This window comes from Felis catus, chromosome X (genome assembly GCF_018350175.1).
Source record: "Felis catus isolate Fca126 chromosome X, F.catus_Fca126_mat1.0, whole genome shotgun sequence".
In the NCBI taxonomy this organism is placed as follows: domain Eukaryota; kingdom Metazoa; phylum Chordata; class Mammalia; order Carnivora; family Felidae; genus Felis; species Felis catus.
The window spans coordinates 7,291,869-7,315,348 of NC_058386.1; the positions used below are offsets into that span (position 1 = coordinate 7,291,869).

At 52.2% G+C, this 23,480-nt stretch overlaps 1 protein-coding gene across 4 annotated transcripts in view; it reads left to right on the forward strand.

The window, feature by feature from the left end:
- The first annotated feature begins 2,008 nt into the window (after positions 1–2,008).
- CLCN4 (chloride voltage-gated channel 4) overlaps positions 2,009–23,480 on the forward strand; it is a 63,200-nt gene continuing 41,728 nt past the window's right edge. For 3 of the 4 annotated variants that reach the window (XM_019823537.3, XM_011291605.4, XR_002152419.3), the window contains exons 1-2: positions 2,009–2,165; positions 3,290–3,561. In XM_019823537.3, coding sequence (XP_019679096.1) covers positions 3,518–3,561 — 44 coding nt within the window. In that variant the 5' untranslated portion in view covers positions 2,009–2,165; positions 3,290–3,517. Of the gene's footprint in view, positions 2,166–2,779; positions 2,883–3,289; positions 3,562–23,480 lie in introns of all 4 variants that reach the window. The other variant, XM_019823538.3, reaches the window with a different exon arrangement.

Consider the following 23,480-nt stretch of genomic DNA (forward strand, 5'->3'; position numbering starts at 1 on the left):
CTGGTTTTGCAGATTTAAAAGGATCCGGAAGAACATGATCGATCACTATTCTTGCTGCACTTACGTAAATAATCAGGCCGAGTTTATTAAAACTCCACTTAATTTGCAAAACAAATTGGTCTTGCCTCCGTGGTCTTGGATGGAAATGGAAATGATTACGGAGAGAAAATTATGTTTCGGTAACACACCCTGGTGGATATTAGATTCGCGTGCTGGTGATCGTCTTTGAGGCTTATTTTCTACCTGTAAGCTGGACTGGATCCTGAGTTCCAGCTTCCTCCAGTATTTGGCTGCCACTCTCTAGACCAGCATTTCCAATTTTCTCCCACTATTTTGACCTGCAATCACTGTGAACTTAAACCTGCCCCTTCTCCGAAGCCAGGCAGGCTGAAGCTGGACAACTTGATACGGGCTTCAGAAGGTGTGGACCATCTTTGTGCCTGTGGCCAGGTGGCCACTCAGAACCACCCCCAGGGACATTCACACCACAAACGGGAAAGTCTGTCCGACTGCCTGACTGTCACTGCTTGCACTCTGTCTGAAGATACTTAGAATCCGACAGTTCGAAATCTTCTCAGCCGACTGCTCTCCCAGTTTGGAAAACGGAACTTCTAATTTGCTTCAACTGTCGGTCTTTGTTTTTCTTTTGTTAACACAGAAATGCCTCTCATTAAATCACCTGATTGCCCACATCACATAGCCGCCTAATTCAGGTGGAAGCCCAGGTGCGACACCGCCTCCTGAAATACAACATCAAGTTCATCCTGTCCTAGGAAATCACGAGGATATGTGTTTGCTAATACATCATGTTATGCCTATGCAAATAAACTTTTTTTTGTAAATTGACTTAGTAAGGTAAAACCTGAATCTGATTATAACCCGGTTGATTTATTTGGTTGGTTAAACCTTGGCTCCTGGGTATCTCGGCTCTGGGGAATTTTTCAATCCTTGGCTATTGTTCTCCCTACAATCATCATATTGTATGCACTTGAAGCTTTTAAGTGCCTGTGGGCAGTCAGTCCCGTGCCATGTGGGCAGTCAGTCCTGTGCCACACGGTATCCAACAAGATCAGGCAACTGGAGGAAATCAGCAATAACCGAGTGAATGAATGAGGAAGATGGTGACTACAGGGCCCTCTGGCCTGATGACTCAATGGAAACAGAAATGTGTGATCCTCTGGACTGGCTACCAAGACCATGATCTTATGGCCGGTCATACTCTCAGCCTGCTTCACGGATGACCAAAAGCGGGGGAATTGTTAAAATCACAAACAAATGAAGACCAACCTTGGAGGGTCCCCGAGCAGACAGAGCCGGTCCAGTCAGGCAGGCAAAGCTAAGTGGACCTGGTCATTTCTTGCTTGTGTCTCTGGAAAGGATAAGCAAAACGTGCACCGCTTCCCAAAGTTGCTATGACCGGTAACCACTGAAAATTATACCATTATAACTCACCACTGTGAAGCATGTTCTGGTTTGAGTGCTCCAGGGATTCGCTGGTTTTATTTTGGCTACTTTGAACCTTTGACAGAAGTCATCTCATTCTGTTGGAAACTGACACGGCCATTTTAGGCCTTTTCTGACCCGCCCCGTTGGCTGTAATGTGTCTTACACTTGAGCAATCCCCTCCGAAAGAGAAGGTGAAACTGACCTATTGGCAAAAAAAATCGCCCCACAATGAGGAAGGTGCCTTTGCTGTAATCGTTTCTGCCAAGCCGGAACACAGAGCATGTCATTTCAGACCTCACGAGGGCATTTTATAGACCCTCCCCACGTCCCCTCGATTCCTGGAACTCTGTCACAGCAGCCTGTGCAGGCCGGCTTCTCAGGGCAGAGCGTCCTGTGTCCCGGACGCGAGGTTCTCGCCGGCCGGGCACACACACCGAGGGTAGGAGGCGACAGAGCTTGGCATGGCGGGCCTCCAGACCGGAGAGGTGACCCAGCTGGCTGGGCCGGGCTGAGTGGCTGGGCCCAGCACGTGACCTCCGAGCCTGGCTCCGTGGGGGGTGGGGGTGGGGCCGCCCTGGGCGCCTGGGGCTGAAATCGACATTTGCCTCTGGCAGGAAAGTGAGCCTGTCAGACTCTGTCTCCGTTAGACCCTCCACCCACGGGAACGGGGGATTTCGGTAGCCTTTTAACTTTCTATCTCAGGAACCAGAAAGCCCAAGGTAAGAGTTACTGATCACCTCGAAAAACAAGCTTGCGAGGAGTGACCTAGAAAACCACACGGCCACATTTGTTGAGTTTTAAAATCCGGTGCTGAAAATAATAGATCCTTGTGAGGGGCAAGGGCCCCTGGTTGTTCCCAAATTACAGACTGACCTTCTGAACAGATATTTGGTTACTGTGGAGGGAATGGCCGTAAAAGGGCCCAGGTTAAATATAGAAGGACGTGAAACCTGCTGAATAAATAGCAAGTAGGTAACTCTCATCTGCTTGTAAAACAATGTTTCACATCTCTTTGGGGGGGGGGGGCTGGGCAAGGGAATGTTAAAATTGGGATTTAAACTCTATTGAAAATAAATTAGTCTATATGAAGCTGGGATACAAGTAAAACCGGTTCCTGCTTTTGTCCTTTCACATTTCAAAACCGTTTATATGGTTTGGCAGAAGAAAACTTGGTATGTTCACTGCTCAAGTTTGAAATATGCCCTTTCAAATTTACATGATCACTGTTGGGAATTTTCTAAGGCTTTCTAGGCAAGGCTGTTTTGAGTTGTGAATGAGAACTGTTGACATCGTGCATATTTTCTGTAATAGTAAGATGACTCACTTTCTGCAGAATGTGATAAAAATTAAAAAGCGTGAAATAGTGAGTTCTTGTGACTTCACTCCTTCATGTCTGAGAGATCAAATTCCTTGCCAGAAAATTTAAGAAAACACGGGTAGGTGGCATGAATATACGGCATCCTTATTTTTTTTATTTGGCAAATCCACGTTAATATGGATTAGAATGTTATGCTAGTGACAGTAGACAAAAGCCTTACTCACCACTGCAATTAACGTAATATTCCAGGATGAATATGCTTCAAATTAAAGTATTTGAGGTATGACTTCAAACAGCGAACCTCAGTGCAAAGTATTTCCGTGCGCTTCGTATTTCAACTGCCCTTTTGATTTACACAAAATCGGTTTCTCCGTTGCATTTGATAAAGTCTCTTAAAACTCAAACACTAAGTTGTGCCCTGTCGTTACTAATCCCTGTACTGCTAACTCTTCTGAAATCCTATTACACGCTTGGAGCCTGTAATCATTCGGGTTTCTCCTCCTGTGTGCTGTTTGTTTCCCGTAGCCGGTGAAAGGCCAGGCAAGCTGCGCGCGTCCAGCAAACTGCCCAGAGGGGAGGCCCCGGAGCGGGGCTTCCCGGTCCCCCGCTCCTCACCTCCGGGGACTTCCAGGTCTTCCTCGCCCCCCACCCTCTCCCCGCCTCGCCCCGAGGGCGTCACGTGGCGGCGTGGGACCCGCCTCCGATGACGTCACCGCGCTCGCAGCCGTCGCGCTGAAGAAAGGATGCTCTAGGATGCTGTGCAGGTGGGCGGCCGGACGCGCCATGCGGCACTGCAGGTAAGGGACGCGCGGCGCCCACTCTGCAGGCGGAGCCCCGGCCTGCAGGCGTGCGGCCCGTCGGCGCCCCGGAAAGCGAAAGTGGGGTCTTGGGCCGCTGCGGCTGCTGCCTGCGCCAGGCGGGGGTGCGGCGGAGGCGGGGGGGGGGTGTCGCAGGCCCACGCGTGACTCGGGTCTTGGCGTGCCCATCCGGGGAAGTGGGCAGGGGCCAGACGGGAAGACCGGGGCCTCTCGCTCAGGAGGGCGAAGAATCTGGAACCGTCAGCCTACGTGCATTATAGGGAGAGGAAGGGGCTCGTCCAAGATAACTGTCAACTGTTTTCCAGCTGCCATTGTGCTTCATAAATCATGACACATTGACTAATTCTCCTTACAGGGGTTTGTCCTCAGGATTTAGCCTGATTTCTTTTAAAGCAAGAGCCCCTTGGCTTTGAATGGAGTGGAAACTTCTTGGTTAGCAATTCAAAGAGCTAGGTGTGCAATATAAACCGTTTTGCGGAATTTTGCAAGGTTCCAGCGTTGAAAGGGGACATGTCAGAAATGCATCCCCCCCGCCCCCGCCAGGTGTTTTCGGTAGATTAAAAAATAACGGTATCCAAGAAAACAAAACACAATAGAATAAATAAAATGAGCTGCAGCCTCCGAAGATAACTGCGGGCGTTAAGAGCCGATTAGCTGCATCTCTGAAGAACAAAGTGGATTTTGGAAGGGGGTGGGGGGTGGAGACAAATACCAACCCCCAAGAATTCCCAGTGTTCTTTTTAATTCCCCCGTGCTGAATAATTAGCCTGCTGGAAGAAGGGGCTTGATGACTCAGCGGCAGATGGGGGGGGGTGTCAGGTGACTTTTCAATTCTAGCCAGACGGGGTGGGGGGGTGGGGGTGGGATTTTAATGGGCTCTCTTAAGCGTTCTGACCTGTTTACATTCCTTTCTCTGGTTACAGCCTGAGGCCAGGACATGGGTGGGCCCCCTTAGGAGGAGAATGTGGCATTCCTTCCTGTAAAACACCACTCCTCTGGAGGTCGGGGTGTCCGTAAGCTGTGTTGGAACTCACACCATGAATAATTTGATTCCCCAGCAACTGTCGAGGACAATGTTAAAAAGCAGTGCTATTTTAGTTGATAATTAAAGAGGGTTCTCTATTCTTTTCCCCTTGCTGTGGGCTTACTAGGATGTCAGGCAGCCCCAATAGCTTTGGCTCTAAGAAGGGGATTATATACCTCCTCTCTCTGCCTATTTTCTGACCAATTTTCAATTGATTTGCCCTGACTATTTATTTCAGAATAAGGCAAAGCTATAAAAACAAAGGATAATTCTCTTCCAACTTAGAACTTCATAAGTTTGCCACCCAGAAGACATTGGCGGGGGGGGGGGGGGGAGAAAAATGGAGATGTGTAAATGTTTAAATAAGAAAATGGGGGGTGGGGTGAAGTCAGCAAGGCTTCTCATTTGCTAAAATCAGACTAATGTTTCAGAGAAATTAATGCTGTGTCAGAAAACGAGCTGGCAAGATACTGGAACGTAGTCTCGCGTGTACTTCAGCCTAGAGATCCAAACGTCAAAATCGTATCTCTGTCCACATCCACGTCTATATCTATATAAATATGCATACATTCATGTCTCTGTCTCTATCTCTGTAGCTATGTCTTTGCTACTGTAGTCTTTTTTTGAAATTTATGTTTAACTTTATAAGAAAATGCCAAACTATTTTCCGAGGTGGGTGTACCAGCAACGTAGAATTTCCGTTAATCAGGATCCTTGCCAGCACCTTGAGTTGTTTTTATTTTTTGTTTTTTAATTTTAGCCATGCTTGTAGGTATGTAGTGGTATCTCTTTGTGTTTATTTGTTTGTGAATGAGTCTTATTGTATGTAAATGATTCCCTGCGGGCACCTTGGTATTACTAATTAAAAAATTCTAGCTCTTCTGATAGGTAACAGTGATCTCTCCTTGTATTTTTTTCTTCTTTTTGATTTTTTCAAAGCATTTTTTTTTAATGTTTATTTTTGAGAGAGAGAGAGAGCGCGCTATCAAGCAGGGGAGGGGAGGGGCAGAGAGAGAGAGAGAGAGGGAGACACAGAATCCGAAGCAGGCTTCAGGCTCCGAGCTGTCAGCACAGAGCCCGATGCCGGGGCTGGAACTCAAGAACGGTGAGAGCATGACCTGAGCCGAAGTGGGACGGCTTAACCGACTGAGCCACCCAGGCGCCCCCTTTTAAAATTTTTAAAGAATTGACTTGTCTATTGTGTTTCCCCCTGCTAGAATATGAAGTCCATGAAGGCAGGGATTTGTGTCTGTGTTGTTCATTCCTTTATCTCTAGCTCTGGGCCTGATACAGGGCATATTTAGTTAGTGTTTAATACATCAGTCAATGTTTAGTAATTGAACAAGCCCCGAAGGCCTGGTGGGAGCCCCCTTGCTCACCCCAGAGGGGGTTAAGCCATCTGTGGTGCCCCTGCAGTTCTCGCTGGTGCAGGAGTCCAGGATGAATTGGATTTGGCCGCGCATTGCAAGCTGAAATCGTTATCAAGGAGACAGCTAGCAATTTTCATTACCTCGCTGGTAACTGATCTTTATTTGTCATTAATTATTTTCAAGTCCCTGGATCCAACCATGTCTGAAGCTTCAATTAAAAAAAAATTACTTCTCCCACCGCGTCCCCCTGCCTTTGGCAACCATCAATCTGTTCTCTAGCTTCCCCCCCCCCCCCCCCCCCCCCCGCCATTGGATTCCACATATAAGAGGGATCAGAAGGTATTTATCTTTCTCTGTTTGACTTACATCCTTTAGCATAATGCCCCCGGGGTCCATCCATGTTGCAAATGACAAGCTTTCATTCTTACGGCTGAATAATATTCCACTGTAAATATATCGCACAGTTTCTTTATCCGTTTATCCATCGACAGACACTTAGGTTGCTTTCATGCTTTGGCTATTGTAAATGATGCTGCGGTGAACATAGGGGGGCAGATATTTTTTTGAGTTCGTGTTTTTGTTTCCTTCAGATAAATACCCAGAAGTAGGATTGCTGGATCATATGGTAGTTCTATTTTTAGTGTTTTGAGGACCCTCCGTACTGTTTTCCACAGTGGGGGCACCACTGACATTCCCACCGACCGTGCGTGAGGGTTCCCTTTTCTCCACGTCTTCGCCATCACTTGTTATTTCTTGTCCTTTTGTTAATAGCCATTTTAACAGGTGTGTGGTGTTACCTCGTTGTGGTTTTGATTTGCATTTCACTGATGATGAGTGATGTTGAGCGTCTTTTCATGTGCCCGTTGGCCATCTGGATGTCTTCTTTGGAAAAATGTCTATTTCGATCTTCCGCCCATTTTTGGATCTGATTTTTTTTTATTGTTGTTGTTGAGTTGTATTAGTTCTTTATATTTTTTGGATATTAGCCTTTTATCGGATATGTGATTTGCAAACGTTTTCTCCCATTCAGTAGGTTGCCTTTTCATTTTATAAATGAATCCTTTTGCTGTACAGACCTTTTTAATATGCTGTAGTCCCACTTAGTTATTTTTGCTTTAATTGCTTTTGCTTGTGTCAGATTCCAAAAAACATCGCCAAGACCTATGTCCAGGAGCTTACCGCCTGTGTTTTTTTTTTAATTAAAAACATTTTTTTTAATGTGTATTTATATTTGAAAGAGAGAGACAGTGCGCGAGTGGGGGAGGGGCAGAGAGAGAGGGAGATGCAGAATCCGAAGCAGGCTCCAGGCTCTGAGCTGTCAGCACAGAGCCGACATGGGGCTCGAACTCACGAACTGTGAGATCATGACCTGAGCCGAAGTCGGACGCTTAACCGACTGCACTACTCAGGCACCCCCCCCCCCCCCCGCCGTGTGTTTTCTAATAGGAGTTTTATGGTGTCAGGTCTTATGTTCGAGTCTTTAATCTAGTTCGAGTTAATCTTTGTATCTGGTGTAATTTCCTATATGTGGCCTTTCGTTCAGGGTTTGGACACCCTGACGTGTTGTTGCAGTAATTCGGCAACTTCTTTATTGCAGCTTCCGTCATTCGGTTCAAGTTGGCTACGGGAATTAAGATCCTTGGGCCCTCCGCCTTCCTTCTCCCCCAGCCCAACCCTAGATAGAGCCGAACGGGTGATAGAGAGACGGATGTAGTTGTGACCTGAATCCTTCTGGCTTCCGGACCGTGGCACCTTGGGCACGTTACTTTGTGTCTTTGGGCCACAATTTTCTCTTCTTCAAAGTAACCAAGAAACGTAGATCTCAGGGTTCCTCCGCCTCAGCAGCGGTGACACTGGGGGCTGACTCAGTCTGTTGGCGGGGGCACCCGTGCCCTGTAGAATGCTCGGTCGCGTCAAGGCCTCTACTCACTAGCTGTCAGTAGCGCCTCCCCAAGTCGTGACGACCAGAATGTCTCTAGACGCCGCCACGTGTCCCCTGGGGTGGGCAGCGGTGCCCCTGGTTGAGAAGCACCGATTTGGATGATCTCTAAATGTTCTTCTGGCTCCGGTGTTCTAGAATTCGTTTTCCTATGAGTCGTCTGGTGCTAAGCCCTCCGTCAGAGACCCAATTCCCTTTCGTCACGTCGTATATGTTGGGAAATACAACGAGAAGGCCTTTTTTTTTTACGTTGTGGGTTCCAGAAGGAGCTTCTGTCCGGAAGGGGAGGCCTGTTTGTGAGCGAGCTGTCGCCGGGAATCTAGCTGGGACGGGGAGGCTCCCTGCGCCCGCAGGCCCCACAGCCGCGACCCTTCCTCGTGGCGGCAGCGCGTGGCGCCGTGGGAGGGTGGCAGGACGGTGGCGGTGTCTCGCCCACCGCGGAGCCCCCTCGGGGCACAGTGCTCAGGCGCGCCAAGCCTGGGGATCAGAGCGGTGCTGGGTCCGTCTCGTGGGGCCCACGGCACTTGCTGGTCCTGCCGCCTTGGCCCGGGGGGATCAGAGGGACGGCAGACGGTCAGCAGGCTGGGAAACGCCCAGGAGTCAGCATGCGGTGACGGCCTTGGTGGTGATGATGGCCATGGCGTTGCATCGTGCGCCCAGTGTGGTGGGGGCGGGGTGGGACACTTAGAACGGCCTGCACTATGCGGTTCCCCGTCCCCTTGCCATCGGCCTTCTCGCCGGTTCTTCCCGGCCCCCCCAAAATTGGCGTCAGGCACTTTGGCCCGCAGGGAGAGAGGCGCTGCGTGGGGGCGACGTTTTCCCCGCAGGCCCCTCTCGCCCCTGCGCTCCTCCCGCCGGCTTGGCACCCTCGCTGGGCCTTCAGGCCCACCTCTGCGACAGGTCACAGCCCACAAGTCACAGCCGTGAAAGAAGTTGGAAATAGGAGGGTATTCACCATCAAACGAAACTTAAGAGACCGAGTGACTGTCCCGGCGCCCTCTGCTGCCAGAGTGCCAGACTAGGTGGCTTAGCAACAATAGCCGTTTATGTCCTGCAGCCCTGGAGGCTGGCGGTCCCAGACCAGAGTGCCCGCAGGGTCGGTTCCGGTGAGGGCCCTCTTCGGGGCTGGGGGGGGGGGGCACCTTCCTGCCCCCGCCCGTGGCAGGAGCCTGCGTAGCTCGCTGGGGTCTCTCTGTAGGGCACTGATCCCATCACGAGGCTCCTCCTTCAGGACCTGGTCCCCTCCCTACGGCCCCGTCTCCTGATGCCATCACATTGGGGGTTAGCTTTCAACATGTGAATTCTGGGGGGACGCATTCAGCCCATGACAATAACCAAATATAACTCGTGGCCCCCGTTTGGGCCCCGGCCCGAACAAACACCTGTAATCGGCGCCCGGGACACCCGGGTTATGTTTACGTGAGTGGTCATTAGACGATATAAGGAAACTACCGTCAGTGTCACTAGATGTGATAGTCTTGTGGTGTGGTAGGCACCTAGCGAAGCCACCCTGGGGTTCCCGACGCGAACAGTGAGGTGACGCGGGTTTGTTTCCCGCCGCCACGTTTTGGGGTCTTTGTTACACAGCTGTAGATAACCAACACACGTGTACATAGAAGAGTCTTATTTTTTGGTGACGCGTGCTGAGGTATTTAGGGACGGAGTGTCACGATAGCAGCAAGTTACTTAGCAATTTCTTTGAACCATTTTTGGAGATCTCTTTAACGTACGGCTAGATACAAGACAGGTGAATTCTCATACCTGCTTCTACATTCAGTCCGTCGCAATATCACGCGTCATGTAGCCTCTGGAAAATTCTACTGTCTACTTACAAGAGAATGAGAATGGGAAAAGGCAGATAACAATGTAAGATTATTATAAAAATATTTTTGATAGCATGGATCCCTTAAAGTGTTTTGGGGACCCCAAGGTGTCCCCAGATCACCCTTTGAGAACCGCTGTTCTAGAAAATAATTGATGTGTAAATGATTCACTTAAATGGGAAGAGAAAAAGGTGAGGCAAATTCGGCCAAATGGAAACACTGAATTTGCTGCTATTCATTGGACTCTTCTGGATAATGTTCTGTGTATTTGAAAATGTTCACAATAGGGGCACCTGGGTGGCTCAGTCGGTTGAGCGTCCAACTCTTGATTTCGGCCCAGGTCATGATCCCAGGGTGGTGGGATCGAGCCCCGCATTAGGCTCTGTGCTCAGGGCAGAGCCTGCTTAAGGTTCTCTCTCTTTCTCCCTCTGCCCTTCTCCCCCTCTCTAAAATAAATAAAAAGATAAAAAAAGGAAAATGTTCATAATAAAGCATTTTTAACAAGATAGAAAAGAAACGTAGACTCTTGGGCATGTGGGGGGCTCTGACTGAGTGGGTCACGGGGTGAGGCCCGGCAGGAGCATTTTGGAGCTGGGCTCCGGGTGCCCCCGGTGGCCCTGAGGCCTGCTGGCCAGAGGTTCCCAGCCACCCCCCCTCCCACCTCCACCCTCCCGCCCGATGGAGCCGAGCGCTGTTAGTTAGCGAGTGGTGAGGCTTATCTGTTTTCCCACTACCGATGGGCGCCCTTGGGGACAGTCTGTTCCACACACGCTGTCCCTCCTCCGCAAACCCTGTGTGCTGGCTGTGGGGAAGACTGCGTTATCAAACCGTTGCTTAACTGCCTTTTCAGTGGACGGCAGAGATAAAGTTTCCTTTCTAAGGGCAGGGGTGGTTTTCCTTCACAGACCGTCGGAAGTATTTTTGAATGGCTCATCCACGTTACGGACGCACAGTGACTTTCCAGCAGGATCAAAGTTAGGCAGAGAACACCAAGTCTCCTTCGTATCCCCATTCCCCTGGTCCCCCCCTTCCCCAGGCAGCCACCGATAACTTGCTGAAATGTGGTTTCTGAAAATGGCTGTTGCAAATGCACTCATCTACAGAGTGTATATCGTGCCTTTTTTTTTTTTTTTTTTTTTTTCGGTTTTTGCTTTTGTGGGATGTAATTTACACGGAGCAAAATGCATGGATTTTTAGTCCGGTTGGTTTTGACAGAGACTGTTCCCCACACCTCCGGAGGGCCCCGTCTTGCCTTCCTTGAGCCAAACCCCGTGCCATCAGCACTGTTTACTTTCGCGCGTTCTTGAACGGCATATACACGGACCCCTGTAACATGTACACTTTCGTATCTGGCTGCAGAGAGGTTTCCATGAGACGCGAGCCTCGGTGTTCATTCGTGCCTTCCCTCCCCCATTTACTTCCTTGCTCAGCCAATATTTGTTGGGTCCCTGCGATGTGTCCAGGCCCGGATTCTTCAACGTTGACACTGCGGCCATTTGGACTGGACGACTCTCTGTGGGGGGCCGTCCTGTGCATCGTACGATGTTTAGCAGCCTCCCTGGCTTCTACCCACCAGATGCCAGTAGGAAGCACTACTGGCATTGTGACAGTTGTGACAGCCAAACTCCAGGCATTGCCAAACGTCCCCGGGTGGGCAGGAGTGCCCCTGGTTGAGACCTACCAGCCTGGGCAGTGAGACGCACTGTGGTGCCAAACAGACAAGGCTCATGCCCTGGTGGAACATCCGAGTTGAGGAAAGGGAAAGGAACCGTTTTATCGGTCGTGCGTTTAGTGAGGTACGGCAGGGGGCAGAGGATAGACGGTGATGGATTCAGAGTGCCAGTCGGGGGGTCACGAAGGCCTCTCTGAGGGCTAGCACGTGAACAGGGACCCACGTGAAATGAGGGAGAGCTATGTGAACCTGGAGGGCCTGAGTGTTTGGGGCTGAGGGAACAGCCCGTGCAAAGGGCCTGAGGCAAGGCACGGCCAGGTGCATTTGAAGAACCGCGAGGAGGTCGGTGGGTCCAGAGAAGAGCGACCCAGAGAACACGCGGTGGCGAAGGTGCGCCGACGGGTGGCGGGGGGCGGACCGTGCAGGGACTCGGCAGGGGCGGTGCCGGCCCCGAATTATTCTGAGCGTAAAGCTGCCGGCTGCTTTCAGGCCTGGGAGCGACGTGGGGGGGCTTGTGTTTGAAAGGGTGACCCTGGCTGCTGTGAGAAGAGTCCGAGGTGGCTGAGAGAGGAAGCGGGCTGGCCGGTGAGGAATGCGATGGCGGCCAGGACCTCAGGGACCTGGGTGGCCAGGTGAGCCGGAGCGCGCCTCTGGCTGACTTGGCGGCAGCGTGCTGGGCGCCACGCGGACTGCGCCGTCAAGTGCGAACGTGTAACGGCAGCTTGTGGAGACGGGCCCAGGAGGCCGCCCCGGGTCAGGGGCACGATTACCCTCGATGGGCAGCGGTGCACAGGGACGGCACGTGAGATGGCGCCTGCGGTCCACATATGATGCTAGAAAGGTCTCTTCCCGGCTGTCCGTGGTGGATGAGGTCCCCCGTGCCCTTGGGTCACGGTTTGGTGGCCATGATTCTTAGGGTCACGGTGACACCTGGACCTTGAGCCCGCCACACTCATCCTTGTCACTGGGTTTGTGAATTGGCTGCTCTCTGTGCCTGGAGGGCTAAGCCCCCGTGTCACATGCTGGCCGGCCCAGGTCACTCACGGCCCGCTGAGCCCTCCTCCGAGAGGCCATCCACTGTCACCCTATCCGAGCTCTCCCTGCCCCAGCCGGGTGTTGTCCACCGTCGCCGTGCTGTATTTCCTTCCCTGCTCGCTGAGGCACGTGCTGTTGGCCAGACCTCCGTGTCATTCAGAGCAGGGAGCCCGGTTTGAGCCCAGAGCTTCCCTGTCGGAGGTGACGGTAAGCCCTCCTGAAGTCACAGAAGGGGAGTCATGGAGGCCTGGGGGGACAGGCCCTCGAGCCTCCCAGGGTGGAGTCGGGCTCGCCCCCCTGGGCAGCAGCTCAGGTGCCTGGCAGGTGCGGGGCGTGGCTGGAGGGAGCACTTTTTACCGTGTCTCTGGGGGGCGGCCTGTGCTTACCTGCCCCTTGCTGCTTCGCTTCCCTTCTGGCTAAATGTGGAACTTCGTCTGTGGCTGTGGCCAAACATGAAGCCGTTTTCCTCCCTCCACTGTAACCCTTGGGGGCGCTGCTTGCTTTGGTGGGCTTTGTGGTGAGTAGATAGGAGGGCTGACCGCCAAGATTACAGACGAGCTATTTTTCCTCTCAGCTTAGTCATACCTTCCACAAGCGCCCCTCTTGCCCAAAGCTTACTAACTGACCACACATCAGCCCTCATCTTTTTTTGTAATTAAAAAAAAGTTAAAAAAAAAATTTTTTTTTTCAACATTTATTTATTTTTGGGACAGAGAGAGACAGAGCATGAACGGGGGAGGGGCAGAGAGAGAGGGAGACACAGAATCGGAAACAGGCTCCAGGCTCTGAGCCATCAGCCCAGAGCCCGACGCGGGGCTCGAACTCACGGACCGCGAGATCGTGACCTGGCTGAAGTCGGACGCTTAACCGACCGCGCCACCCAGGCGCCCCTAAAGAAAAGTTTTTAATGTTTATTTTTGACAGAGTGCGGGCGGGGGAGGGGAGAGAGAGAGGGAGACACAGAATCCGAAGCAGGCTCCAGGCTCTGAGCCATCAGCACAGAGCCCGATGCGGGGCTCGAACTCACAAACTACGAGATCATGTCCTGAGCCGAAGTCGGACGCTTAACCGACTGAGCCCCCCAGGCGCCCCTAAGGGAAACATATTTTTATTGATTTTTATTTAATTTTTTAAACATTTATTTACTATCAAGAGACAGAGAGAGAAAGAGTATGAGCAAGGGAGGGGCAGAGAGAGAGGGAGGCACAGAACCCGAAGCAGGCTCCAGGCTCCGAGCTGTCAGCACAGAGCCCGACGTGGGGTTCAAACCCGTGAACTGCAAGATCATGAACTGAGCCGAAGTCAGATGCTCAACCAACTGAGCCACTCAGGCATCCCTCAGCCCTCATCTTGGTGACCCAGTTAGAGTACGCTTAAGCCACCCGGTGGCCTCGTCCTGAGAGCTCCCGGAGGGACACCTCAAAGCCGTGTTGGATGACTGCCTACATTTAACCTTTACAGAGTGGCCAGTCGTGAGTGTCTCTTTAAATTTTATTTACCTGTGTGTGTGGGGGGGTGGGGGGGGTGTACTGCACCTGAAGCGGTAAATGGATTGTCACGGAGGAAATGGCCAAGGGAAGGTCAGTCTGAAGAGGTCCCGGGAGCGGGGCGGGGGGAAGGGCAGGGAGAGACGGAGAGCTGTTTCCCACCAGTGTTGTTGAATTGTGTCCCTCAAAATTCATATGTTGAGGTACCACCGGGACCTCAGAACGCAACCTTACTTGGAGATAGGGTCTTTACAGAGGTAATCGAGTTAAAATGAGGTCATCAGGGTTGTTATAATCCGGTGTGACTGATGTCCTTCTAAGAGGAGGAAGGCACAGAGAGAAGGCAGCGTGAAGGGACGTGGGGAGAATGGCTGTCTGCGAGCCAGGAAGAGGCTGGAACAGATTCTCCGTCAGTGCCCTCAGAAGGAACCAACCCTGCTGTCGTTTGGGTCCCAGACTCGTGGTCCCCAGAACTGTGAGGCAATAGACGGCCGTTACTTGAGGCGGCCGGTCTGCGGTACTTGGTTGGGGCGGCCCTGGGGAGCTGGCATGGCACCGCTCTCAGAGGCCGGAGGGTCGCCCAGCCTGCCTCTATCGAAGCTCCACGCAAGCTTTCCGCACAGTTTAGGAGGGAAGAGGCGGGCAGCGCCCTGTCAGCCGAAGCGGCGGCCCTCGGGTCCCTAGAGGACCCAGGCCCGCGAGGCTGTCGCGGAAGAAGGGACCCTCGGGGCCTGGGCTCGAATCTGGCTCCTCGCTTACCTTCTGTGAGACTCGAACCTGTGACCTGACCTCTCCTCTGCCTCCGTTTGCTCATCTGTAGCGTGGGCCCGAGGGTGACGGTATTTAATTCGGAGACTGTCAAGGGCTCTAGCGACCGAATACGTGTGACGTGCTTAAAATAGCGCCTGGCACACGGAGTCCTGGAAAAAGTTGTTACTGTGAGAAGGAGTCTCCGGGGAGGTTCGAGTCCCTTGGCCCTTGGCACCAGGGGCGCAGAGACTCCTGCCTCTCCTCCCTCCCCCTAGCGGTGGGGATGTGAGAACACCGAGTCTGTTGTGTCACTCGAGGCCACGTGCAGTCGGCCTCGTCCCCTCTCCGACACGCAGGCTGTGTTTCCCACCGTGAGGGAGAGCTGTGTGGCCCCGGGGCCGTAGGAGGCGTGTCACGGAGGGAGGGTCACAGTCCCACGTTGGCTGCCCAGTCCTGCGGAAGCGAGGCTGTAAGCGAAGGAGCACGGAGCGCTGGGCGCTGGGAGGCCGGCCAAGAAGGAAGGAGGAAGGAGGAAGGAGAAGGAGGCCGCCGCGGCCCTCCCCTGTCTCTGTTGGCTCCGGGCAAAGTTTAATCTTCGAGTGTCTTTCCACCTGTCCTTTGGCTCTGGGCTTCCCTCTTTGGGGGACGCTCATTGGCCCCGTGGCCCTCGGCTGGCCCCTTGCGCCACGACCACCGGGGGCTCCTCTCACTGTCGGCGCCTCTGGGGAACCCGTCTCGGGATCCGGAGGACTGGCTGGAAGGAGGGAATGCGTCCCGGCCCCTCACCATCCTAACGGTGTCTACGTTTTAAAAAGGGAGAGTCCGTCGTCTCAAACGGATTTGACATCGGTGGGGTTTCGGGCCGTGGCTGGCGCGGGAGCCGGCCTCCACGGTGGCCCCGGCGGTCCTGCCTCCCGGTGCCCGGGCCCGCGTGCGGTGTCCTCCCACGCTGGCCACCCGGGGCCCACCTGTGCCGCCAGTAGGGCGCCGTGCCGGCGACGCCGTGGCTCTTCCAAGGCTAGGTCCCAAGACACTCTGCTGCCTCCGCCTGTTCCCTCCGATCGCCTGCTTTGGAGGGAGGCAGCCGCCAGGTCCCGTGGAGCCGCAGGACGGCGACCTGAGGCCTGCCGCCCGCAGCCCGCCTCAACTGCTACCCGTGTCCGGGAGCCAACTCAGAGGCGGGTCCTCCTGCCCCCATCGAGCCTTCAGATGACCGCAGCCGTAGCGGACCGCTTGACCACAACCTCCCGAGAGACCTCGAGCCGGAAACACCCAGACGAGCTGCTCGCGAGTTCCTGACCCACAGAAGCTGTAAAATCATACGTGTTCAGCGTTTTTAGCTGCTGAGTCCCGGGGTAATTTGTTGTGTGGCATTGGACAGCGAGTACAGTGGTGAGGACCCAAACTTTCGTGGTGGGGGAGGCCTGGCACCGGCTGCCCCTTGGGTCCGCTCCCCACGCGGGCACTGCCTCCCTCTTGACCCTTCTGAAGCTCCACTTTTCTCTAGCTGCTCCATGTTTGCTCACGGTGTGGCCCCCCCTCCTTCTCTAGCCCCCACCTCTCTCTCTCTCTCTCTCTCTCTCTTTCTGGCCGAGGGGAGAGGCGCTTCGTGCAAGGTTTATAGGCGCATTCACGGTAAGTTAGGGCATACTGATGACGACTTCGAGTGTGTCGATTTTTAGTACATGGACAGCTGCCTGTATTTTTTCACAATGTATTTCCCTATATTCATCTTCAGAGTCTGGACACTTTGGTACAATAAACCCCCAATGCCAATCGGGTTGGATGTCTGGCTGTCGTGTTGAGAACCCAGCATTTGCCAGTGTAGGTTGTAATTTGCTTTTTTTTTTTTTAAGGTTTTGTTTGTTTATTTTGAGACAGAGGGAGGGAGGGAGGGAGAGAAAATGAGCAGGGGAGGGGCAGAGAGAGGAAGAGAGAGAATCCCAAGCAGGCTCCGCACTGTCAGCACAGAGCTGGGTGCGGGGCTCAAACTCATGAACCGTGAGATCGTGACCTGAGCCAGAATCGAGAGTCAGACGCTCAACCGACTGAGCCCCCAGGCGCCCCGTAGGATATCACTTTCCGTGCCAGCATCTCCCCTCTTCCTCTTGCGACGGTGGAACGTATGCTGACCTGTAACGCCGCGTGGAGCCTGTGTCCTGCGCCCACCGCGCGGCATGTCTGCCAGCCCCGGTGCCTTGGTTTTGTCCGAGGGTTCAGACTTTCCACCTGAATTACTTCGGTGGGAGGTCATTTTTGCAAGAGGTGATGTGACAGGTATTTCGAAGATGCAGTATATCACAGGCTCTTTAGGGAGGTGTTGTAGCCTACAGAAGTCTAACTTTTGTAAAGTTAGAGGCTGTGAGATGTGATTCTAGCTGATGGCTGTTTTGGACTGCCCTTCAGTAAGGCTTTTACTGAAATACATGTGCGGAAAAGTGTGTAAAGCAGAAGTGTGCAGCTTGCTGATTTTTCACCAAGTGACCACACCCGGATAACCAGGGCTTAGATTAACCGGAACATGACCAGTCCCCAGAAGCCACCTGCGGGGTCCCCTTCTAGGGACTCCCCAGCCCCAGGGTACCTGCTCCGACAGATGCATTTTGCTGGTTTGGAACTTTCTATCAGCGGACTCGCGTATTCCTTCGTGTCCGGCTTGACGTTGGGTTTGCGAGCTTCAGCCTGGTCAGTGTGAGTAGTGGCACGTCGTTCGTGGTCACGGCTGTGTGTGGTTGAAGGGTTCGCTCTGTACACGTGTGTCTGTTTTCTTTTACTGCTTTCAGGGTATCCTCCTTTCCGCTGGTGTTAACAACTTGACTTTGCTACGCCTTGGTGTGGTCCGGTTTGTTTACTGACTTATTTACTCTTGTGCTAGGGTTTGCGGGCCTGGGATCCCGTATCTGGGATCGAGTCTAATAGCTCGAATCCCTACAGTAAGTGTGCGGGGCAACTAATCAAACTTTATTTCAGGAAACTTCTCGAGAGAGTTTGAAGCGAGTTTGAAACCAATTTCCCTCTCACCTCCTCCACTTGGGTAAGAATGGCGAAGAAGGTTCGCCTAAAGGAACTGTCAGCTTGTGGTGCTTCTAGCCGCCGCGATGGGTTCAGAGTCCACTCCCGTGGTCCCTGGTGGCACAGGCCCGCAGTTGAGTATCAGCCAGGATGCTTGGCAGCCGCACTGTCGTCTGTGTATTTCTCAGCTCAGCTGTTTCCATGGGTGAAATGTAATGAAGGAAAATCAACATGAATCGAGCAGTTAAAAGGAAACCCTGCAAACCTAGCAGGGAAGGTGGTGTCACACAAGTGTGGGACGGTGCGTGAACCAGATGATATGTAGTCAGAGAAAGGTGTTAAAACCACTCACATTTTACATGGGTAGCGACTTCAGTCCTGAGTGTGTGCACGGATAAGGTATCTTTCTTGTATGTATTTTTCAGTATGTCTACGCAGTGATGTCCAAAGCATCGAGCTGAGTGCTGGATAGAGGTCTTTTTTTTTTTTTTTAAATCTATAGATGGATTACAATATTAGTAATGCGCTTGTAGAATGGAGATAGTGTATGCGGTCGGCTAAGCTTTTTAGGTTTAGTGGGTAATATTACTGTATGGCAGGGCCCAGCAAACACTTCCTCAAAAGTCCAGATAGTAAATAAAGGTGAGGAACCGACCTCAAGGAACTCCCAATCTGATACGGAAGGAAGCAAGCTTGCAAGTAATTATTCTAACAAAACGCAGTTTGTAAATAAGGTCGATGTTAAAAATATTGGTGATGAAAATGCAGTGGGAAGGATACAGGGCATGGGAGAGAGTGGGAAATAGGAGGGGACAAAAAATGAAGGGGCCAGTGGTTCCCCAAGTACAGTCCACAAGCCAGTATCATCAGTCGGCCTCCCTGGGAGCTTGTTAGAAATGCAGATCCCTTGGGGCGCCTGGGTGGCGCAGTCGGTTAAGCGTCCGACTTCAGCCAGGTCACGTTCTCACGGTCCGTTGGTTCGAGCCCCGCGTCAGGCTCTGGGCTGATGGCTCGGAGCCTGGAGCCTGCTTCCGATCCTGTGTCTCCCGCTCTCTCTGGCCTTCCCCCGTTCATGCTCTGTCTCTCTCTGTCCCAAAAATAAATAAAAACGTTGAAAAAAAAATTTAAAAAAAGAAATGCAGATCCCTGGGCCGCACCCCGGAGCTGCTAAAGCTGAAAGTCCGGGCGTGGGACCTGGATCCAGCGTGCTGGGAGTGCTGACACACACTGGAATTTGTGTGTATCCCATCTAGGCAGTGATCGGCCACCAGCGTCCCGTCGAGGGGCGTAGGACAGGCCATTTGGGTGCTCAGGCTGTCCCAGAATTGCTAGAGGCCTGGGGACGGCTTGGACCCTTGTGTTGACGGACTGTTAATCTGTTTTACTTTGCCCGGTAGCATAATGTGTCCAATTTTTCTTTTATGGATCATGCTTTTGTGTCCCTTCTGATAAGTCTTCACTTAGCCCCACGTCATGAAGACATTGCCCTTTGGTGCGGGGCCATAAGAACACCCCTTGTGGGTTTTACATAGGCAAAGGCATCGGTGGCCGACGAAGCAGAAAACGCCATGCTGCCTTCATCTGTGTTCTCCCAGAGGTGGACCCTGGGACCAGGAGCCCGGCGCGGGGTCCTTTGGGAGGGGCGTGGGCAAGCGTGGCTGGGAAAAGAAGGCAGCCATCAGAGGCTGGGCTGGAGGTGCGGGTCACCCAGTGGGCGACTGGAGGCTACCTCTATGCTCTGGGCGCTGTAGGAACCGGAGCTTTGTGTGTCACCGGTCCCCGAGATCATCTCTGGGTTCAACCAGGGGTATTCACAGGACAGTCTATGGTTGTTTTCATGGCTGTGCTTGATTATAGCCGGGGAGGGGGGGCTGTAGGGCAGAATCAGCAAAGGGGAAAGGCCCGGTCGTTAGAGCCTCAGTGCTGGGGGTTTCACTGGAGGCTGCTTCCGCCGGCACCCTCTGTCTAGCTCGCTGTCAAAATTCCAGACCTTTAGAGGGAAAGCGGGAGTGTGGCACAAATGACATTATTTGGACAGCCAGTGTACACACAGTGAGCCATTCTTACCGCTTCGGGGATGGTGGGAACCCTCTTGAAGTCCAAGTTCCCAGATGCAGGCCTTCCCAAGGAGAGCAGTGTCCGGCCTGCAGTGGCAAATCTTTTCTGTACAGGTGCAAAACACATGCCTTGAAGTGATTCCGTTCGAGGGGTGAGGGGGTGGGGGTGTTTCCACACCAGCTCCTGAGAGCCCTCAGGTCCTACCTGCTCCCAGTAATGCACCGCGGGCGTGCCGTGGCTCCAGGGCCACTTTCGGGGGGTCCTGAAACAGGGGTCTCGGGCACGGAGATACTGTCGGAAATCAGCTGCAGCTCATCGGAAGGGTTTGAGGGGTACGGGTAGCATCGGATGCAGTCGTTCTTCTAGAAACTGGGTGAGGACAACAAAGCCTGTACAGGGCAGTTCACGTGCCTGTGGTCATGCAGTGGTTTTACAACTGTGGGGGAAGCGACCAAAGGCTGGTCTTCCCTAGAACTTCCTTGGGGTGTGGCAGGAACCCGACGCGGGGCTCGAAACCATGAGCCGTGAGTTCGTGACCTGAGCTGAAGTCCGGCGCTTAACGGACTGAGCCCAAGGCGTCTGGAATCTTGAAGCATCAGAGTAGCTAATTAATTGCAGAAACTCTTCTGATTGTAGGATATTATAGAAACCTCAGTGTGTGTGTGTGTGTGTGTGTGTGTGTGTGTGTGTGTGTTAGAAACTACCTTCAATATTTTCCCAAAGCTTCCAGGTTGAAATGTTGCTAGTGAGGTCCTTTAGTTGCATTTTTAGGGTCTAGTCCATTCATCAATTGATGGACCTTTGGGTGGTTTTCACTTTTTGGCTGGTGGGAATAATGCTGTTGTGAGCATTTGTGTGTTTGTGGACGTGTTTGCAGTTCCCTCCCATATAAGCCTGGGAGTGGAATTGCTGGGTCATGTGGTGAGTCTGTGTTTGACCTTTTGAGGTGCTGCGAGACTGAAACCACTTTTCTTAACTGAACTTTTTATGGAAGTAAACATCTATCTATAAGAATGCAAAAAGTGTAAGTGTGCACCTCCACGAATTTTTGCAAAGGGAACTCAACTACGTAACCAGCAGCCAACTCGAGGAACAGAATGTGACTGGTCCCCAGAAACCTTCTGTGACTTCTTCCAGGCCCCACCCCTACCCCTAAAGGTATTTGCTATCCATACTGTCACCACAGATTAATGTTGCTGGTTTTGAACTTTATATACATTTTTTAACGTTTTATTTATTTTTGAGATATATATATATATATATATATATATATATAATCTGAAGCAGGCTCTAGGCTCCAAGCTGTCAGCACAGAGCCCGATGCGGGGCTTGAACCCACAAACCGGGAGATTGTGACCTGAGCTGAAGTTGGATGCTTAACCGACTGAGCCACCCAGGTGCCCCTTGAACTTTGTATAAATGGAATTTACTTCCAGCTTTTGTTCTACATCATGTTGTAAAATCTCTGTTGTTGGGTGTAATTACTGATTGTTCCCTTTGCTCTATAGCAGCAAACTTTTTCTTTTTCTTTAAAAAAAATTTTTTTTTAACGTTTATTCATTTTTGAGAGACAGAGATAGAGCACGAGTGGGGAAGGGGCAGAGAGAGGAGACACAGAATCTGAAGCAGGCTCCAGGCTCCAAGCTGTCAGCACAGAGCCCGATGTGGGGCTCAAACTCACGAACCACGAGATCATGACCTGAGCCGAAGTCGGACGCTCAACCAACTGAGCCACCCAGGCACCCCAGCAAACTTTTTCTATTAAGGGCCAGATAGTGAATATTTGAAGCTTTGGGGGCCGTGTGGCCTCTGTCAGAACTACTCAGCTCTGCCCTTGCCACATAAAAACAGCACGAGACAATACACAAATTAACTGGGGCTGTGTTTCAATAACGCTTACTTTGTGGACACCGAAACTGAATTTCTTACAATCTTCGTTTGTCACATAATATCATTCTTTTGTGTTTTGATGATTAAAAAAGTCTAAAAGCCATGCTTAGCTGGTGAGCCGTGCAAAAGCAGGCGGTGAGCTGGACTTGGGCCACGGGATGATGCATTTTGCCAACGCCTGTTCTGTAGTGTTCGATTGTGGGACTGAGCCCTGATACATTTTTCTCCTCTACTTGGACGGGCTTCTGGGTGCTTTCCCACTTGGAGCCATTACGCGCGGTGCTGCTGTCATGTTTTACATCCACACGTGAGACGTGGTTGAAGACCTTCCACCTGTCCCCTCCTCTCTCAGCCTGGCAGTCCTTTCCCAGATCAGACCACGTTGCCTTATTTGCCGACTTCCCTATTAGCGAATTCCCAGATGACTTGGGCAGATGGAACGGAGACTCGTAACTCAGATTAAGAGGTGAAAACCCTCCGATCAGCAAGGAAGGCCGGTCCCCACGGGGGTGAGTACCCGAAGATTCCTCCCGCAGCGTGGACGCGCTAGAAACTGCCACTGAAACCTCCCAGGCTCATGAGCCTTTCCGGCAGGCTGTCCTTGCCACCTTTCTCCTTTCTGTCCCCTTGTAGCGACTGAGCTGACATTCAGGGGTTAGCAAATGTTTCCTAGGAAGGGCCAGTGGGAAATGTTTTCAGCTCTGCGGGCCTTACCGTCTCTGTCGCAGCTGCTGCACTCGGCTGCGGTAGGGCGAAGCAGCCCCAGACGGTGGGTAAAGGAAGGCGTGCGGCCACGTGCCCTTAACACTTTATTTACAGAAACAGGCGGTGGGCTGGACTTGGCCTGCGGGCTGTGGTTTGCCAGCCCTTGCTTTGTGCCCCGAGCGTTCCTGGGCCCGAGCTAGCTCCCAGACCCCTGTCCGAGGTACCGGAGCTACCAGCCGACCTTTACCTACTCACGGGAGTCAGCAAAGAAAGCATTGTGATCCACTGGGAGAAGGACAGAGATAAGTAGGCGACCGAAATGCCCGTCAGCGGGTGAACGGGCGAAGGCGACGTGATGTGTACCTACAGTGGCGTTTGAAAAGGAGCCCTCCCATGCGCAGCCACACGGATGAAATAAGCCAGTCACAGAAAGACAAATACTGCATCGTTTCATTTACAGGGAGTCAGACTCACAGAAGCAGAACGTAGCAGTGGTTGTCAGGGGCTGGGGGGGAGCGGACACGGGGGGGGGGGTTTGTGTATAAAGTTTCAGTTACGGAAGACGAAAAATATCTAGAGGTCTGCTATCCAACGTTCTGCACAATAATGTGCTGTACGCTTAAGATTTGTTAAGAGGGTGGCTCTTGTGTTGTTACTGTTTTAAACATCATTTAAAAAAAAAAACAAGAAAAACCGAGCATGCTTTTGGGTTGCCAAGGAGGAAGCCCTCAAATCCCTCTGGGGACATTAGTGCACGTTGCCCAGAGACAGTGAAACAGAACAGGATTCTGGAGGGTGAATAGAAGCTTTGCCAGTCAGAGGGCAGGAAAGCCGTTCAAGGTAGAGGAAACGGACGTTCAAATGTATGGGTTTCTGCGTGACGTTTTTGGTCAGACATGCTGATAATCCTTATTAGCCTAGGATGGGGTGTTCTATGTTCAGTCAGGCCTTGGTTATACCTGGGTCAGAACCCGTCATTCTTTATCTCGATCTGGGCGATTTCCTGCCTTCATTCACCTTGGAGAAACCGTTTTGTTATTGCCGACACCCAACTATGCAAAGTGCGGGTTTCCTTAACATTTTACAAATCCCTGTTTTGAGGGTGAGCCGACCCATCCAGAGCTGTGTTCGAC